Source organism: Typha angustifolia, chromosome 1 (genome assembly GCF_048772165.1).
Source record: "Typha angustifolia cultivar Huaian chromosome 1, ASM4877216v1, whole genome shotgun sequence".
NCBI classification, from domain to species: Eukaryota; Viridiplantae; Streptophyta; class Magnoliopsida; order Poales; family Typhaceae; genus Typha; species Typha angustifolia.
Window position 1 is genome coordinate 9,833,545 of NC_133239.1, and position 13,799 is coordinate 9,847,343.

Genomic DNA, 13,799 nt, shown 5'->3' on the forward strand with positions numbered 1-13,799 from the left:
CAAATACAGGAAACCAAACAACCATTATTTTATAAGTGTTTTAAAGAGTACACATGTATATATCAATTTTAGAGAGATATATAAGCAAATAAAGAATTTTTGAGACATATGCATATAAAAAAAAAACCAAAAAATTATCTTATAAGTTACTGCTCAAATTAATCCCATGTATCCAAATTATGCTGCATGGTAGATTTTTATATTGGTAATTCACGTATAAAAAATCTACTTTTATGTCTTTAGAATACTTTGTAAAAACTATACTATCTAAGACAAGAATTTTTATATTTTTCATCCTTTACCAGAGTTGGAAGGAGTTAAAAGACTTCTTTGGAACATTAGAAGAGCATTCAATTGATTTTATGATAGTTTAGGCACTATGATGGTCATCTTTAAAGTGTTATTCACAATGTTTGTAGCAATGTAAACAAAAGGGTTCGAACGCTGTTACGAACTAGACCTAGAACGATTTGAACGTAAGAAAATTATAATATTTTTATAAGAGAAAGACTTAGAAATCACGGATTTAGTGGCTTTCGTGTCACAAGTCTAAAGTCGAGTAAAAAAGTAAAATTAAAACAGTGGAAAAAGGTATCAACTATCGATGGTAAGTCATTATCTCCTTAAATTACTCTCAAACAGTGGAGAAAGAAGGTGTTTGAATAGTTTCACAATGTTTGTAGCAATGCTAACAAAAGAGTTGCGCATCAGAAATAGTCATTCATTCGAACGCTGTTACGAACTAAATCTAGAACGATTTGAACATAAAAAATTATAATATTTTTATGAGATAAAAGACTTAGACTTAGAAATCATGAATTTAATGACTTTGGTGTTACAAGATTCTAAAGTTGGAGTGAAAAAATAAAATTAAAACCATTGAGAGAGGTATCAACTTTGGATGGTAAGTCATTATCTGCTTAAATTACTCTCCAAATCAAGCTATCATATAATATGATGTTATCAAGAATAGACTCAAAAAGAAATTCATCTCAATTCTATGCATCACTCTTTCTTTTTAAATTGTTGTACATATCATCTACATTTTGGAACTGGGTTTACAGTTGAAGTCCTATTAACATATGATGATGCTACTATTGATTAGACTCATTTAATAGATTATATTCTAACTCATTATCAAATTGTCTCATGTCCTTTTGGAATGTTATTCTAGAATTAGATTCGCCAGCTGGTTGTAGACCAAGTAGCGAACCTAGCTGCTGCTAAGGACAAAGAGCATGTAATAATAGTTCTCCTAAGATGCTTTGCCATAGACAAAATAAGATCAGGGGTTAAATACATTTTATTTTACTGCTTCCTAGTTACGCCTAAAATTATTTTACCCATCTGTACTTTAAAAAATTTAGATAGTCTTTGTACTCGTAACTAAAGTGAAACCGTTAATTTTTCTGTTAAATTTAGATGAGCGTTACGACTATTTTGATCATTTAACGGTGTTATCTTATAAATATGCATGTCTTGTCTAACAAACACGGTGGAGATTTTTTTTATCATTTTTTGGGCGTTCAGTTAAGTTTAGCGGAAAGACTAATGGTTGGTTTGAGGCGTTTTGAAGTACAGAGGCGTAAAGTAATTTTACGCATAAGTATATGATGGTAAAATATATTTAACCCTAAAGAGAAATTTTTAAACGATATCCTATATTTTTATTATTTTTAAAAGTATTGGCATAACTAACTACAATTAGTCCTAATATATAATTTATATAACTCTACTGATTAAATTACCCAAATACCCTCTAAAGTTTTCTATATTAATTAAAACATCTTCCTATATCTAATTCAACATGCAACAAAAGAGGTTGCAAGGTCAAATTCTTAGGAAACACTACGTGGAAAAAATAAATTTAAGGGTTAAATATATTTTACCGTATTGTACTTATACCCAAAATCACTTTACTTTCATGTGCTTAAAAAGTCTCAAATTAAATTATGTACTTATAATTAAAGTAAGACTGTTAATTTAACTGAGTACTATGGTTATTTAGTAATTCTGCTCATAATATCAAAATATGCAACAAACACGACATGTATATTTTGGTCATTTTAATGGTATTCAGTTAAGTTTGATGAAAAAACTAATAGTTTCACTTTAATCGTAAGTATAGAGTCTAATTTATAACTTTCTAATGTATAGAAGAGTAAAATAATCTTGGACATTAATACAATAAGTAATATATATTTAACCCTAAATTTAATATAGGCAACTCGCCACTAAGTCTCGGTGAACCCGTGAACTTAGACAACCAAGCGGGTTTGATTTGTTATCAAAACGGAAATGTAATTATACGTGGAAAATTATAAGGGTATTTTAGTCCTAAAAATAAAATTATTATATTTGTTTATAAGTGTAATTAAGATATGAAATTGCTCAGTCATGGTTTGATGAACTTAAACCTAAATATTAGTTAAAAAGGCTAAATAATGGAACAAATACAAGCTTTTATATTTTATATTTTTCGAGATATTTGCATATAATACCCCGTCTTTTAGAGAAATTATAGTTTATACCCAACATTTTTACTATTTATAAATTGAGCCCTATAATTTATTGAATATGTGCATAAAGCACCTTACTGTTAGATCTATTAGTTAAATTTAACTAAACATCTGGATTTAATTACTATACTAAAAAATTACAAAAATATCCTTAACTAAGTTACACTTTAGGCATTTAGACATTTTACTCATTTTAAAAATAAAATATTATTTTAAATAATGCAATATTCTTACAGTATCAATTCAAAACTAACTCAAGATGTTCACTAAATTATAGCGTTCGATTTATAAATAGTGAAAATGTAGAAGATCAAAGTGTGTGTATGTAAATTTCCTTTAGAATTATTTAGAACTCAGTAATACAATGATCTAATTTTTAGTTGAATTATGTCCATTTCTTTTTTCTTTTTCTTTTTTTTTGAGAGAGAGAGAGAGAAAACATAGAATATTATGTCTGATTTATAGAACTCTGATTGGCTCAGAAATCAGTTGAAGAACATTTCCTTTTTTGTACTTTGAACTGCCATGGCCTAATCAGAGGTTGCCAAGTATTACTGTGCAGCAACTTCATGCATCTCAGGCTTCAGGCGACCTCCTCCCTGCAAAAGCCAGCATCATAATAATGCTGTGTTTTTCTGGAGCTCTCATTCATACCAAAAAGAATGAGAGATGTGTGGTAGAAGAAATGAAGGCATGGAGAAAGAGTGAGGAAAACAAAAGCAACCGAAACTGGAGGAAATCACAGTGGCTACTTCTTTCTGTAGCACAAATCATCACAAATTAAGACATAATCCAAAGCTGCTTAAGTTTTTTATATGCATAGAGGAAAAAAAATAGAATCCTACTTCATGAGGTGATAATATTATTTATAACTTAACAGTCAAATCTTTAGTTGTTGGTGGTCTCTAATGTAAAGGAGGTTTGAAGAGCTTTAATGATTTAAGAAAAAGAGAATTTTGACTACTCATTTGTCAACAAAGGTCTTTGTACCAACTAAAGCATGATAAGGATGAAAACTGAACTTAAAAGATGCACTTTTTGATTCAGTTTTTGATCCATATGCATCTCTATCAACAAGAGTTCTTTCACATTTTAACTTCCTACTCAGTTAGACCTACATGATAAATGACTCATCTACAGCCACAAGTTTAATATTATTAATAAACACTAACAAGCATCAAAATAGCTTGTTACATATTGGAATAACTCCCGAAAGATCTACACCAAGTAGCTATTATTAAACAGTGAGTATTTTTCATTAACAGGAACAAGGTAGTAACTAAAACCTTTTATAGACATAAGGATCACAAACTTACACCTCCAGACTTCTCTGTTTCATGCTCAAATTGACTGAAACCTCCTCTCATCTCTATCTATGCCATGAACTGAAGTCTTCATCCCTTTCTGCTACTGCGGCGGCGGCCGACCTGCGAAAACATTCTCATCCCTTTCAAGACCTTAGTGATCTTTGTCAGATTAGGCCTCCCAACACCAAAGCTCATCTTGTTTGTAGATAACCTCAATGCTTGTAAGCAACACAACTCTCCAACTTCACCTTCTTCTTCCTCTTCTTCTACTGCTTCTTCTCTAGTATGATCACCTCTCTTCTCCGCCTTATCCTTCCTCTTAGAATTGCATGCATTGCTGCCATTGATCTCATAGGCCTCCCATAGCATGTCCATCTCCTCCGCCCCCTCGACTGCTGTCTGCTCCTCGCAGAGCTGAGCCGTCATTCGCTCCTCGTAGAGCTTGCATGCCAGTGTCCTCTTCCACTCCTTCTCCTTCCTCATTGATCCATCCCTGTAAAGCCCCTCGGAGGCGCTCCGCATGTGCTCTCGCCTCCTTATCGAGGTATTCTCCACTCTACTCTCTCCAGCATTAGCGTCTTGATCAACTTGGCGCTCCTCAGAGTTCAAAGCCACCATGGTTTTGCTCTGCTCTACTGAATGCGTGCAGAGTTCATCAACCATGGAGACCAACTGGTCTAGAAGCCAAAGAGTGGTGGTGTTCTTGTCTTGTTCAGGCTTGGGGTTAAGGATGTCAAACACAATGGTGCATGTCTTGCCCAAGAACTCAGGTGGTTTGGGAGGGTGGTCATCGAGGTAAGGGGAGATGGTTAGGAGGGCAAGGAGGAGGAGGAGGGAGGTGGAGAGGAGGAGAGGGTAGAGGAAAGAGGCCAAGGAGAGGAGGTAAGGAGAGAAGAAGAGGAGGTAGGCAAGGTGGAGGGGGTGGGAGATCAAGAAGGAGAAGAAAGAGAAGGTGTCATCCAAGAGAAGGGATAGGAGAGGGGTGTCAGAGTTGCACAGCTGGGTCATGTCTTCTTCTTCTTCTTCTTCTTCTCAGATCCTCAACATGCTTTGGTGTGGAGTGTGGGTGGGGAATGGGGGTGGAAAGATAAGGGAGGGGAAGAAGAGAAAGGAAGGGAGAAAGGGGAGGGTAATTAATTGGCACTCTTTGTGTGACTTCCTTTCTTTCTATAGAGAGAAGTGAGGAGGAATATGAAACGTGAATTGCTTGCAAAAGAAGCGTGATTTGTGGGGGAGAGGATGAATCAAACAACCTTTCCAGAAGGCCAATGTTTTGTGTACTACTACTACTACCCTTTTATTTTCATCTTTTGGTTTTCTTTACCCTTTGTTCACCCTATAATTTTTGTGTAACTTTGCCATACATTATATCAATTAACGCATAGATTGAGGAAACATGGGTGACTAAGCATGCAAGGGAATAGAAGGCATGGAAGTGACAGTAGGAAACCATGGTGACAATGTGATTTAAACCACTCAATTACGAGTGCCCTTCATAGGTAGTAGTAGCTTTACTTTTTCTTTCTTTGTAACCCTACATGTTCCTGCCTTCGATTTGATTGGGTCTGTTAGATCCCCAACTCCACTACAACTACCACCTTTCATTCTCACTCTAGAACTCGGTACTTCATGAGAAAAGAAGGCATCCCAATGTACAAGACGACCACCTGTAATTTGTAGGTAACTAATTATTTAAGCAAATAGGCCAACAGAATATTGCTCTAATGATTAACGGAGCTCATCGTACAAATTCACCGATTCAACTGGAACACCGTTAAGTTTCCACTTCTCTCAAAAGATTATCTCAAGCAATTAGACCCCATCATCCTTGATAGTGAGGGTTACAGTTTCAGGATAGGAGCACGAGTCCGTGACCAAATATAAAAGAGAAGATAGATAATCCAGAGATCTCTATGTCCTTTTTCTGTCAAAATAATACACTTTCTGTAGTAAAAAGTTTCTGTGGAGAATAGTGGGGGGATAAACATGCAATTGTGGGAAAGCATCACCAACCTAATAATTGAGTACGACGGCTAAGAACACAAGAAAAGCGACAATAACTTGCACAATCTCACCTCCACAATGCAGGGCAGTGATAATTTTGCATTGTCGCAGACTTATCAGAGATCAAAGTAATTTTGTGCAGTAAGACTGACAAGTTTCCTCCTATTGCGCTTGAATTCTGCAAAATGGCAATAAATGCTGTGTCAAAAAAAAAATTACAGCTGCTGAGATTTGAGAGTTAATCCTTCCCAGTAAAACATGTGGGGCTAAGTTTGCTCTTGATGGATGTAAATCAATGGCTTTTGGCAGTAATAGTTGTACATGGAAAGGCACCGACAAGGACACAGAATAATGTGAGAAAGGTCAGAGAGCCGAGTGATTGGTACCTGCAAGAGTGAAGAGACTTTGGATTCCATGCAGCATATGAAAGTAGTCAAGCTTTCATATCCTCATACTGTGGGAGAAGCTGGGGGCTCCCACCATCCAAATCCACCCCTTTTTGCTAAACAAAGATGGTGGAATCAACCCAAATGCATGGGGGGGCCCAAACCTCTGCTACCAACCAAGAACAGATGCCTCAAAAGACTAGCATCCATTCTTCTGTTTTCTTGTGACATATTTTCATGGGAAAATCAAATTCTTATTTTAGCTTATGGGGATAGGATGATCAACTAAAACAGCAGAACAATAATATGCCAATAGACTTTCAAGTCTATATCCACATCAGACATCCACCGTGCATCATAGTTCAATATTGAGTGACAATGCTAACCGGCTGTCATAATCAAACTGATACTAGAATACTAGATTAATCAAGAACAAGAGGTTACAAGAACATCAGGTGCAAGCATTAGGTCCTATGGAATGATCAAGAAGTTGTCACTCTGTCATAACAGGCTTGTTCTCACTGAACTTGGGCCTCTGCTCCTCAGGCTTTTGTTCTTCAGATTTCCTATATTCAGCAAAAATTACGCACCAGCAATATAAGCGGAGGTGGCAATGGAAGACAGTAACAACATTAGCATGTTTTAGAGCTACAAAACAACGGCAGCTATTACTTACAGCAATCTTAGCTTCATTACCGCATCAAACTCAAGACACTAACTTCCATACTCATCTTTAGAAATGCAGCAACTAACATATTCAACATGATCCAAAACCCAAGGAGACCCACCTAAATAATTGTTCTTGAAATTGTAAATAGCATACTTCATATATGCTCAAGATCCATCAATGTTTGGTGTACTTACCATGGCCAAGGTGCAGCTCTGTGACAGTGGCCTGCTGGCCACCTCAAATAAATATGCATTCAAATTGCTCCAGCCTGTCCTTTCTTTGACCCAAAGCTAGGTTATGTAGTTACCTCATAATTATATTCTATATTGAATTCTGTGTATCTATTATCTAAAAAGCTCTTAGCAAAGAAATAAAGGGAGACTTATCCTCAGGATTCAGAACAACTTTTCTAATATATGCCCCAAATCCCAGCATTTTCTGTAACTAACTATGGCCAAGGGCCAGCACTATAACAGCCACTTGACAGCACAGCAGTAAGGCAATCAATGGGTTTTTTAACAGATAGAAGGTTGGACTTTAATATCTAAGTTCTGCAACAAATTTGATCATAAAACCTGATAGGGATAAATGAGTAATTTATAAATGTAATGTAAGTTCTAGGTTCAGATTCAAGACACTTGTTAGAAACTTAACAGAAACACAGGTAACAGAGAAAAGGAATAATAAGTTGACAAAGTGGAAGTAAAATGGAAACAAGAAAATGAATGGTTCTGAGGGCTGACTTGCACATCGTTTTCTATCAACTCTACTAAGCAAACTAAAAAACTAAGTCAACCCTACTTCCTATGTGGGTGCACCAACACCCAGTGAAAAAAGTCCGCGGTATGTAGGCAGTCAAGGGCATAGTGCATACATCATATGGGTGGACAACTTTAGTCAATAGTGATCTGCAACAAAAGCCAACTCAATAATCTTGCCAGATTTGGCCTTGATCTATGAGTCTTGGCCCTAATTTGCAATAAGTTTCAACCATTACTGTTCTGACTCGAGCAGAACTTCAAACCATAAGTTGAAACCAGAAAAGATTCCCACCTTTCCAGGTCTGATACTCTCTAAAGCTCGGATATGGGAAAAACAGTCGCTTATCCATATCTGATACATAATGTAAATGGATATGGACCAGATATGCCTTCTAATGCATATCTGGAATATCCAGGATAAAAATAAATCAATTGTAATACCGGATATGGGTAGGATACGGCTGGATGTGCTCAGGATATGGCTGGATACATTTCGGACATATTTTTAATTTTGTTGGTTAAACAATGGGCCAGTGAGTGAGGGAAGAAAGAATAGGGCACGATTAACTGTGAAATTCTAATTCCTAAACCTACCATGGCGTAGCTTCCTCCCGTCCTCAACGAAAGTCCTCCCTCGAAGCCAGTGCCCTTGCTTCCTCCTCTCTCAATGACATTCCTCCAACGACATCAGTGACACCTTTCTTCCTCTCTCGGCAACCCTTACTTATTTCCTCAACGCCACTCTTCCTTTCTCGGCGATGCCTACTTCCTCCATCAATGTCGATGGGCTTCTTAGAAGGTATCAATCCCTCCTCCACTTCTCCCTCCTCCTCTCTTCCCATGGCTTCCACTCCCTTGACATCCCTTTTTAATCCTCTCCACTACCAAACCACCATCGGTATCAATCCCACACAGGCAGATTTCTTAGAAGCATTTTTCTTGTTTTTTAAGAATTGCATCAGTTCCTTATCTATTTTGTTTTCTTCTTGTGTATCTATCCCTCCATTTATGTTAAATTATTGTTAAAATACTTAGTGGAATGCTTAGTAGAAAGGTTGTCTTAAACACAGCTAGAATGCTTAGTAGAATACTTATGTTTGCCTCTGTTTTATGTCCCATATGTCCTTTTATCCTCAATATCTAGGTTATCTTTTACTGTTGGCATATATATAATTATATATGTATAGATTGTCATTAGAATATAAATATATATTTTTTATTAATTTATCTATTCCCATCTTCTAGACATATCATACTTTTTTTAGGATTTACCATATACCCATATCCACATTGTATCCATATTCCATATCTGTATCCGTGCTTCCTTGTTTATACTCCTCTAGTAAACTTGTCCCACGATACCCCTCGCTCCTATAGTCTACCTCAATCTTATCCACACTAACATGCATCAACCTTCCTCTTGTCACAATTAGTACCAATAATGTCATCCTAGCTACTAATGCTATCATACTAAGAAATTACTGATTTTTATCTTTTCACCTCTGACTTAATTGTGTGCCCTCTAATCATCTAGCAACTCTCGCCATTAGGAGCCATCAACATGGACGAGGCACTGTTGGGGCCTATTCTTGACTGTTTGCTGCTATGTAGCCACTTTTGTGGGATGCAGGTGATTTAGCAAGTGATAAGGTAAAGCTTGAGATAGCAAAGGTAGTGATCAGCTTGCTGCCAATGCATGCTTAAGATTATTTTTCTCCTGTCTTATGGGTTGTCTCAATAAAAATCATATCACCAACAAAAGTTAAGAGTTAAAAATTAAAAGGGGAGGGCGGGGGAGGGATATATAAAGTTATAAACTATATAGATCACTTGAAAAAGGATGAGCAGCATAACAGAGCTGACTTGGTTTTCAATTTTTCATCACCATCTAGTAGGTAAACTGTCAGGATGGTGCTTTCAATGTTCCTCAATTAGTAAATCCAACAAGGCAGCCAAACTAGATATTTTATTCTGTCCTCTTCAAGGCCCTGTTTGACAATGACAAAAATTAGGAGATAAATTTCCTCCTCATCCAAAAAGATTAGTACTAAACACTCAAGGGCCAGACCTGAGAATAAGAAATTATACCAAAAAGGGGGGCAATAGGCTTGACCGTCCATTACTATAATTTTAGTGCAATACAACTAGTGAAGATCCCTGAGGTTTCAAATACTCGTCCTTGGATACGGATACTGAACCAGTAGTCAATGGCTAAATCCGTGATATATGTTGGGGCTTGCCATCCTTCAGGAGCATCCAAGTTAAAATTGGGGATTCTATTTGACAACATAGAATTATAGTTGGAGTACTAAATCATATATATACCTTAAGGATCTTTTAGGACGTCAACGTCATAATAAACCAAGAATGAGAATTAAGGACATCAAAGTCTTGGATTGTAATTAGTTCATAATCTACACTTCCCCTAACTTCTATGACACTGATCCTGGAGCAATAACAAGATCTACCAACAAATAGATTTTTGAAGAGAAATAATAGATAGGGACAAAAAGTACTGCATCAAGCACTCAAGAAAAAAAAAAAAAAAAAAGTAACATTTATACTGTATATTACAAAACAAAAGCAGAAAATCAAGCTGAAGAACAAAACTAAATCAGATCTTTTGCTTACATGGCTTCCTGACTCATACCAAAACATAATGTCTCTTACTGTTAGACTATTTTGTATTCAACTCCCTAGGCCTTTACAAGAAAAGGAAACTTAGATACCAACAAAGACCTCCATAAACAGAAACCTAAAATTTCCTAGAAAAGCAAAATCCTAGTAGTTTTAGAAATACCAAATACAAGAATAAAGTAAATAAAACCTAAAAAATCAAATTTCACTCAAAACAGTATTCTACAGTCCAAAAGTAAATAACTAGATGAGTTCTAAAAATGCGCCAAAATTTCTAATTGACTCAATTAAATTAGTAAACCTAATAACCTAACCGGCACTTTGATATCTTATAACAACATGAGGGTGTTCGTCATTGATCTGATGGTGCTGACACTTACAAAAACCATCAATTGGCTTGCACCATGCAAAGATTTCTCATGGACCATGTCAGCAGAACTCTCAAGAGTTACTATACTAAAAAAGGCTGACAAAATTCTACTCGCTAAAAGGCTGAGTTATCTAAACATTCCCATTTGCTATCATCTTGAGAAGGTAAAACTTTTATTTACCTTTTCTCAGTTTTCTTATCATAAAATTCAGAATAAAGGGAAGATTTAACATGGTCCTTATGTGAAGTGGCTACCATGCTTACCATTGAGCTACCGCCCATTCTCTGAGCAGCTACACTTATTTTTAAACTCTTTTGAATACTTTGTTACTACAGATTTTGAAATTCCTTGATCAACTAAAACCATGTCTTTCAAGGTAACAAAGCTTGTTCTTTTGACCCAATATACTTAAAAAAGATGGTCCTTGTGCTTCAACAAACATCAATTCTTGACTTAATAAAACAGACATTTGGCAATTATACCTTGATTGAAGCAATTAATACTTGATTCCTTATGATACCCCTGGCCTCATAATAGGGATTATTTCTTGCATCGTGATTTCAATAATAATTAAAAAAGAATTTGTTAGTTCTTAAGCATGCTCTTTTTCAATCTTAAATTTTTTGCAGATGCCTTGCCTACTGCTCCATGCATTCCTCCATTGCTTTACCACAGGCATGTTGGTATTGCACTGAAGTAAACTTGATGATTTTTTTTATCTTTGGAGCATAGATAATGGATAATCATGCAATGCTTTTGTTATCTTTAAAAAGTAAATATTGGAGCTGAAATAAGACATGTTGTACTGGAAGAATAAAGAAAGAAAAGAAAAGAAGAATAAGGGAAAGAAGAGAAGAGAAGATGCAAACCAAAAAGGTTAGTATGTAACTTCTTTTGTCTCTTTGAAAGTTTGAATTTGGCCGTGAAATCTCTAGAATAAAATTTTTAAAAAAAAACAGACTGCCCTAAATGATTGGAGAACCCATTTCACATGCATATTGTATGGCACCTGGCATGCCACGTATGATGCAAGGTGATATAAGGAAAACAAAATGTCAAAAGAAATTATCCACGAGGAAAAAATTGTTTAGTACCATACCTAGATATTAACTAATGGAATTTACAATGGGATATGCTGCAAGAATCACTCATCAGTAAATGAAATTGAAAATTCATGAAACTAACTCAAAATGGAGAGACTTTATGGTAGCACTCAATTAACAAACTTACTCCTCACTTTGCTTGAAATTTACAAGTGCAGTGAATTACTGACCATGACTAAGTTACTCTATCGAGGAACCCAAATATCCGCCAGCTTAAAAAAAAAAAAAAAGCACAGCATCACAATATCTTAACAACTGAAAAGGTCTTGTACAAGTAGCTTGTGTATAAGAATAAAGAACACCACTAATGATAAACATTATCTTTATATCTTTCTAAGTCCATGACATATTAGAAACCTCTATACCCCCACATCAAGAGGACAACATTGCAGTTGCAAACCATACTCTATTGATAGAATTTAGCCTTTTTAACAGATAATAACATTTATATGAATAAGCAATTTTATTTAAGAAACAAAGAAAGAAAGAGCTAAGTGTTCAGGTCTCCGAGATGATCATATCGCTCTTATATGGTGCATTAATCATGCCAAGTCAAATGTTACCAATCAAGTAATAGATTTCAGGAAAGAAATGAAAAAAAAAAAAAAACTTCATGAAATCCAAAAACACAACCCAAATCACATAACAGAATCACAGCATTACAGTCATGAGAATAACCAGCAGCTGATTCCATATTTTAGCACGAAACTAAACTAACACGACCATCCATATGACTTTGTTCGGATCAAACGGCAAGAAGTAAGCAAATAATTTGTCAGGACGACAAACCTACCGCTAATCGGAGGCGCCACCCTTCTGGATGAGGAAGGAGCGGAAGAGAGGGGAGTTCACGTCGTCGATCATCGCGTCTGCCGCTAGGGTTTTTACTCGAAGGAGAACCGACAGTTTAACTACGCGAGCATATTTGACATCCTAGCCCTCCTAATTTTGAGTTATAATTAAACCCCGAGGTTCCAACTTCCAACCAGTAAACAATTATAAAGTGTTTGTAGCGAAGACTTTATTATATAATTTAATAGTATAACAGGGAAATTTATATTTTAAAACCCTATCTTTTGATTATTATATTCAACACCCTTATAATAAAAATAGGAGAATTTATAAGACTTGACCTTATTCATTTTTAATAGACCTATTTTTCTAATTTTTTACCAAAATGGACTACCCTCAAATTTATTTACCAAATGAGGTCTAATTTATTGTAGCCCTAAAAAAATGCTGAACTATAATCAGCTCAGCGTTTTGATGTGAACCGGGTCAGATCGGATCACATCAAGGGGAGATTAGGCTCAATAGATTGAGTCTAATTATCTTATTTGCTATTTAGTTTAGTTAAAGCTTTAGTAGGTTAGGATTTTATTTAATTAGCTAAATTCAGCTCTACGTAATTTTAGAAAAATATTCTCAGAATATTCTACAAATATTAGAATAATATCAAAACAGCTAACACGTCTCCATTCGGAATCTATCTTTGGCGAAACAAAGGATTAATCCGAAAAATATAAGGAAAGCTGATTTAATCAAGTTAATTAGTTAGCTTTATTTTATTATTTGAATTTCAATAAATTAGATAATCCGCATACGGATCCGATCCGCTAAGAATTTTTACTACTATAAATAGGAGTTGTGTTGATAATAATCATTGAATGGAATGAATTTAAGGTTAGCCAAGTTACTATTTTCCTCTTTATCTTTTATCGTAATCGTTAGATCGCTTTATCTTTGTAGGAGTAGATTATAGGCGTAGAAGTATTCCGACCTTCCAAACTCTAGCCATATCCTACCTACCGCCATAACATCAAATAATTATTATCCTGCCCTCCTTCGACCTTGCTCCATTATTTTATTTTTAACTTTTCATCCTAACCTTCGATTTAAGTGAAACTAGAGATGTTAGAATCCTAACTCATGAGGCTACTATTACCTAAATTTTCATAATTTTATTACATCCAAATCAGTCTAGATCTGGTTTGTAATGCGTTTTTATCATTAGATAATTTTTTTCCTAAATTATTAAAAG

At 35.4% G+C, this 13,799-nt stretch overlaps 1 protein-coding gene across 5 annotated transcripts; it reads right to left on the bottom strand.

Moving 5' to 3' along the window:
• Window positions 1-3,634: 3,634 nt before the first annotated feature.
• LOC140762827 (uncharacterized) lies at window positions 3,635-12,728 on the bottom strand. 5 transcript variants are annotated; one of them, XM_073100796.1, is made up of 5 exons: window positions 12,552-12,728; window positions 7,081-7,154; window positions 6,893-7,004; window positions 6,217-6,782; window positions 3,635-6,008 (listed from the first exon to the last, which is right to left on the bottom strand). In XM_073100796.1, the coding sequence occupies exon 5, from the start codon at window positions 4,832-4,834 to the stop codon at window positions 3,914-3,916; it is 921 nt and encodes a 306-aa protein (XP_072956897.1). In that variant the 5' UTR covers window positions 4,835-6,008; window positions 6,217-6,782; window positions 6,893-7,004; window positions 7,081-7,154; window positions 12,552-12,728; the 3' UTR covers window positions 3,635-3,913. The 5 variants fall into 5 exon arrangements, with proteins under 5 accessions (XP_072956897.1, XP_072956891.1, XP_072956886.1 ...); XM_073100790.1 differs by having other exon boundaries at window positions 7,081-7,163; XM_073100785.1 differs by lacking the exons at window positions 6,893-7,004; window positions 7,081-7,154 and having other exon boundaries at window positions 3,635-5,493; window positions 5,574-6,008.
• Window positions 12,729-13,799: the final 1,071 nt, after the last annotated feature.

Excerpts from the sequence above, each read along its gene's own strand:
- LOC140762827 (XM_073100815.1), bottom strand. The coding sequence starts at position 4,834 with ATGACCCAGCTGTGCAACTCTGACACCCCTCTCCTATCCCTTCTCTTG.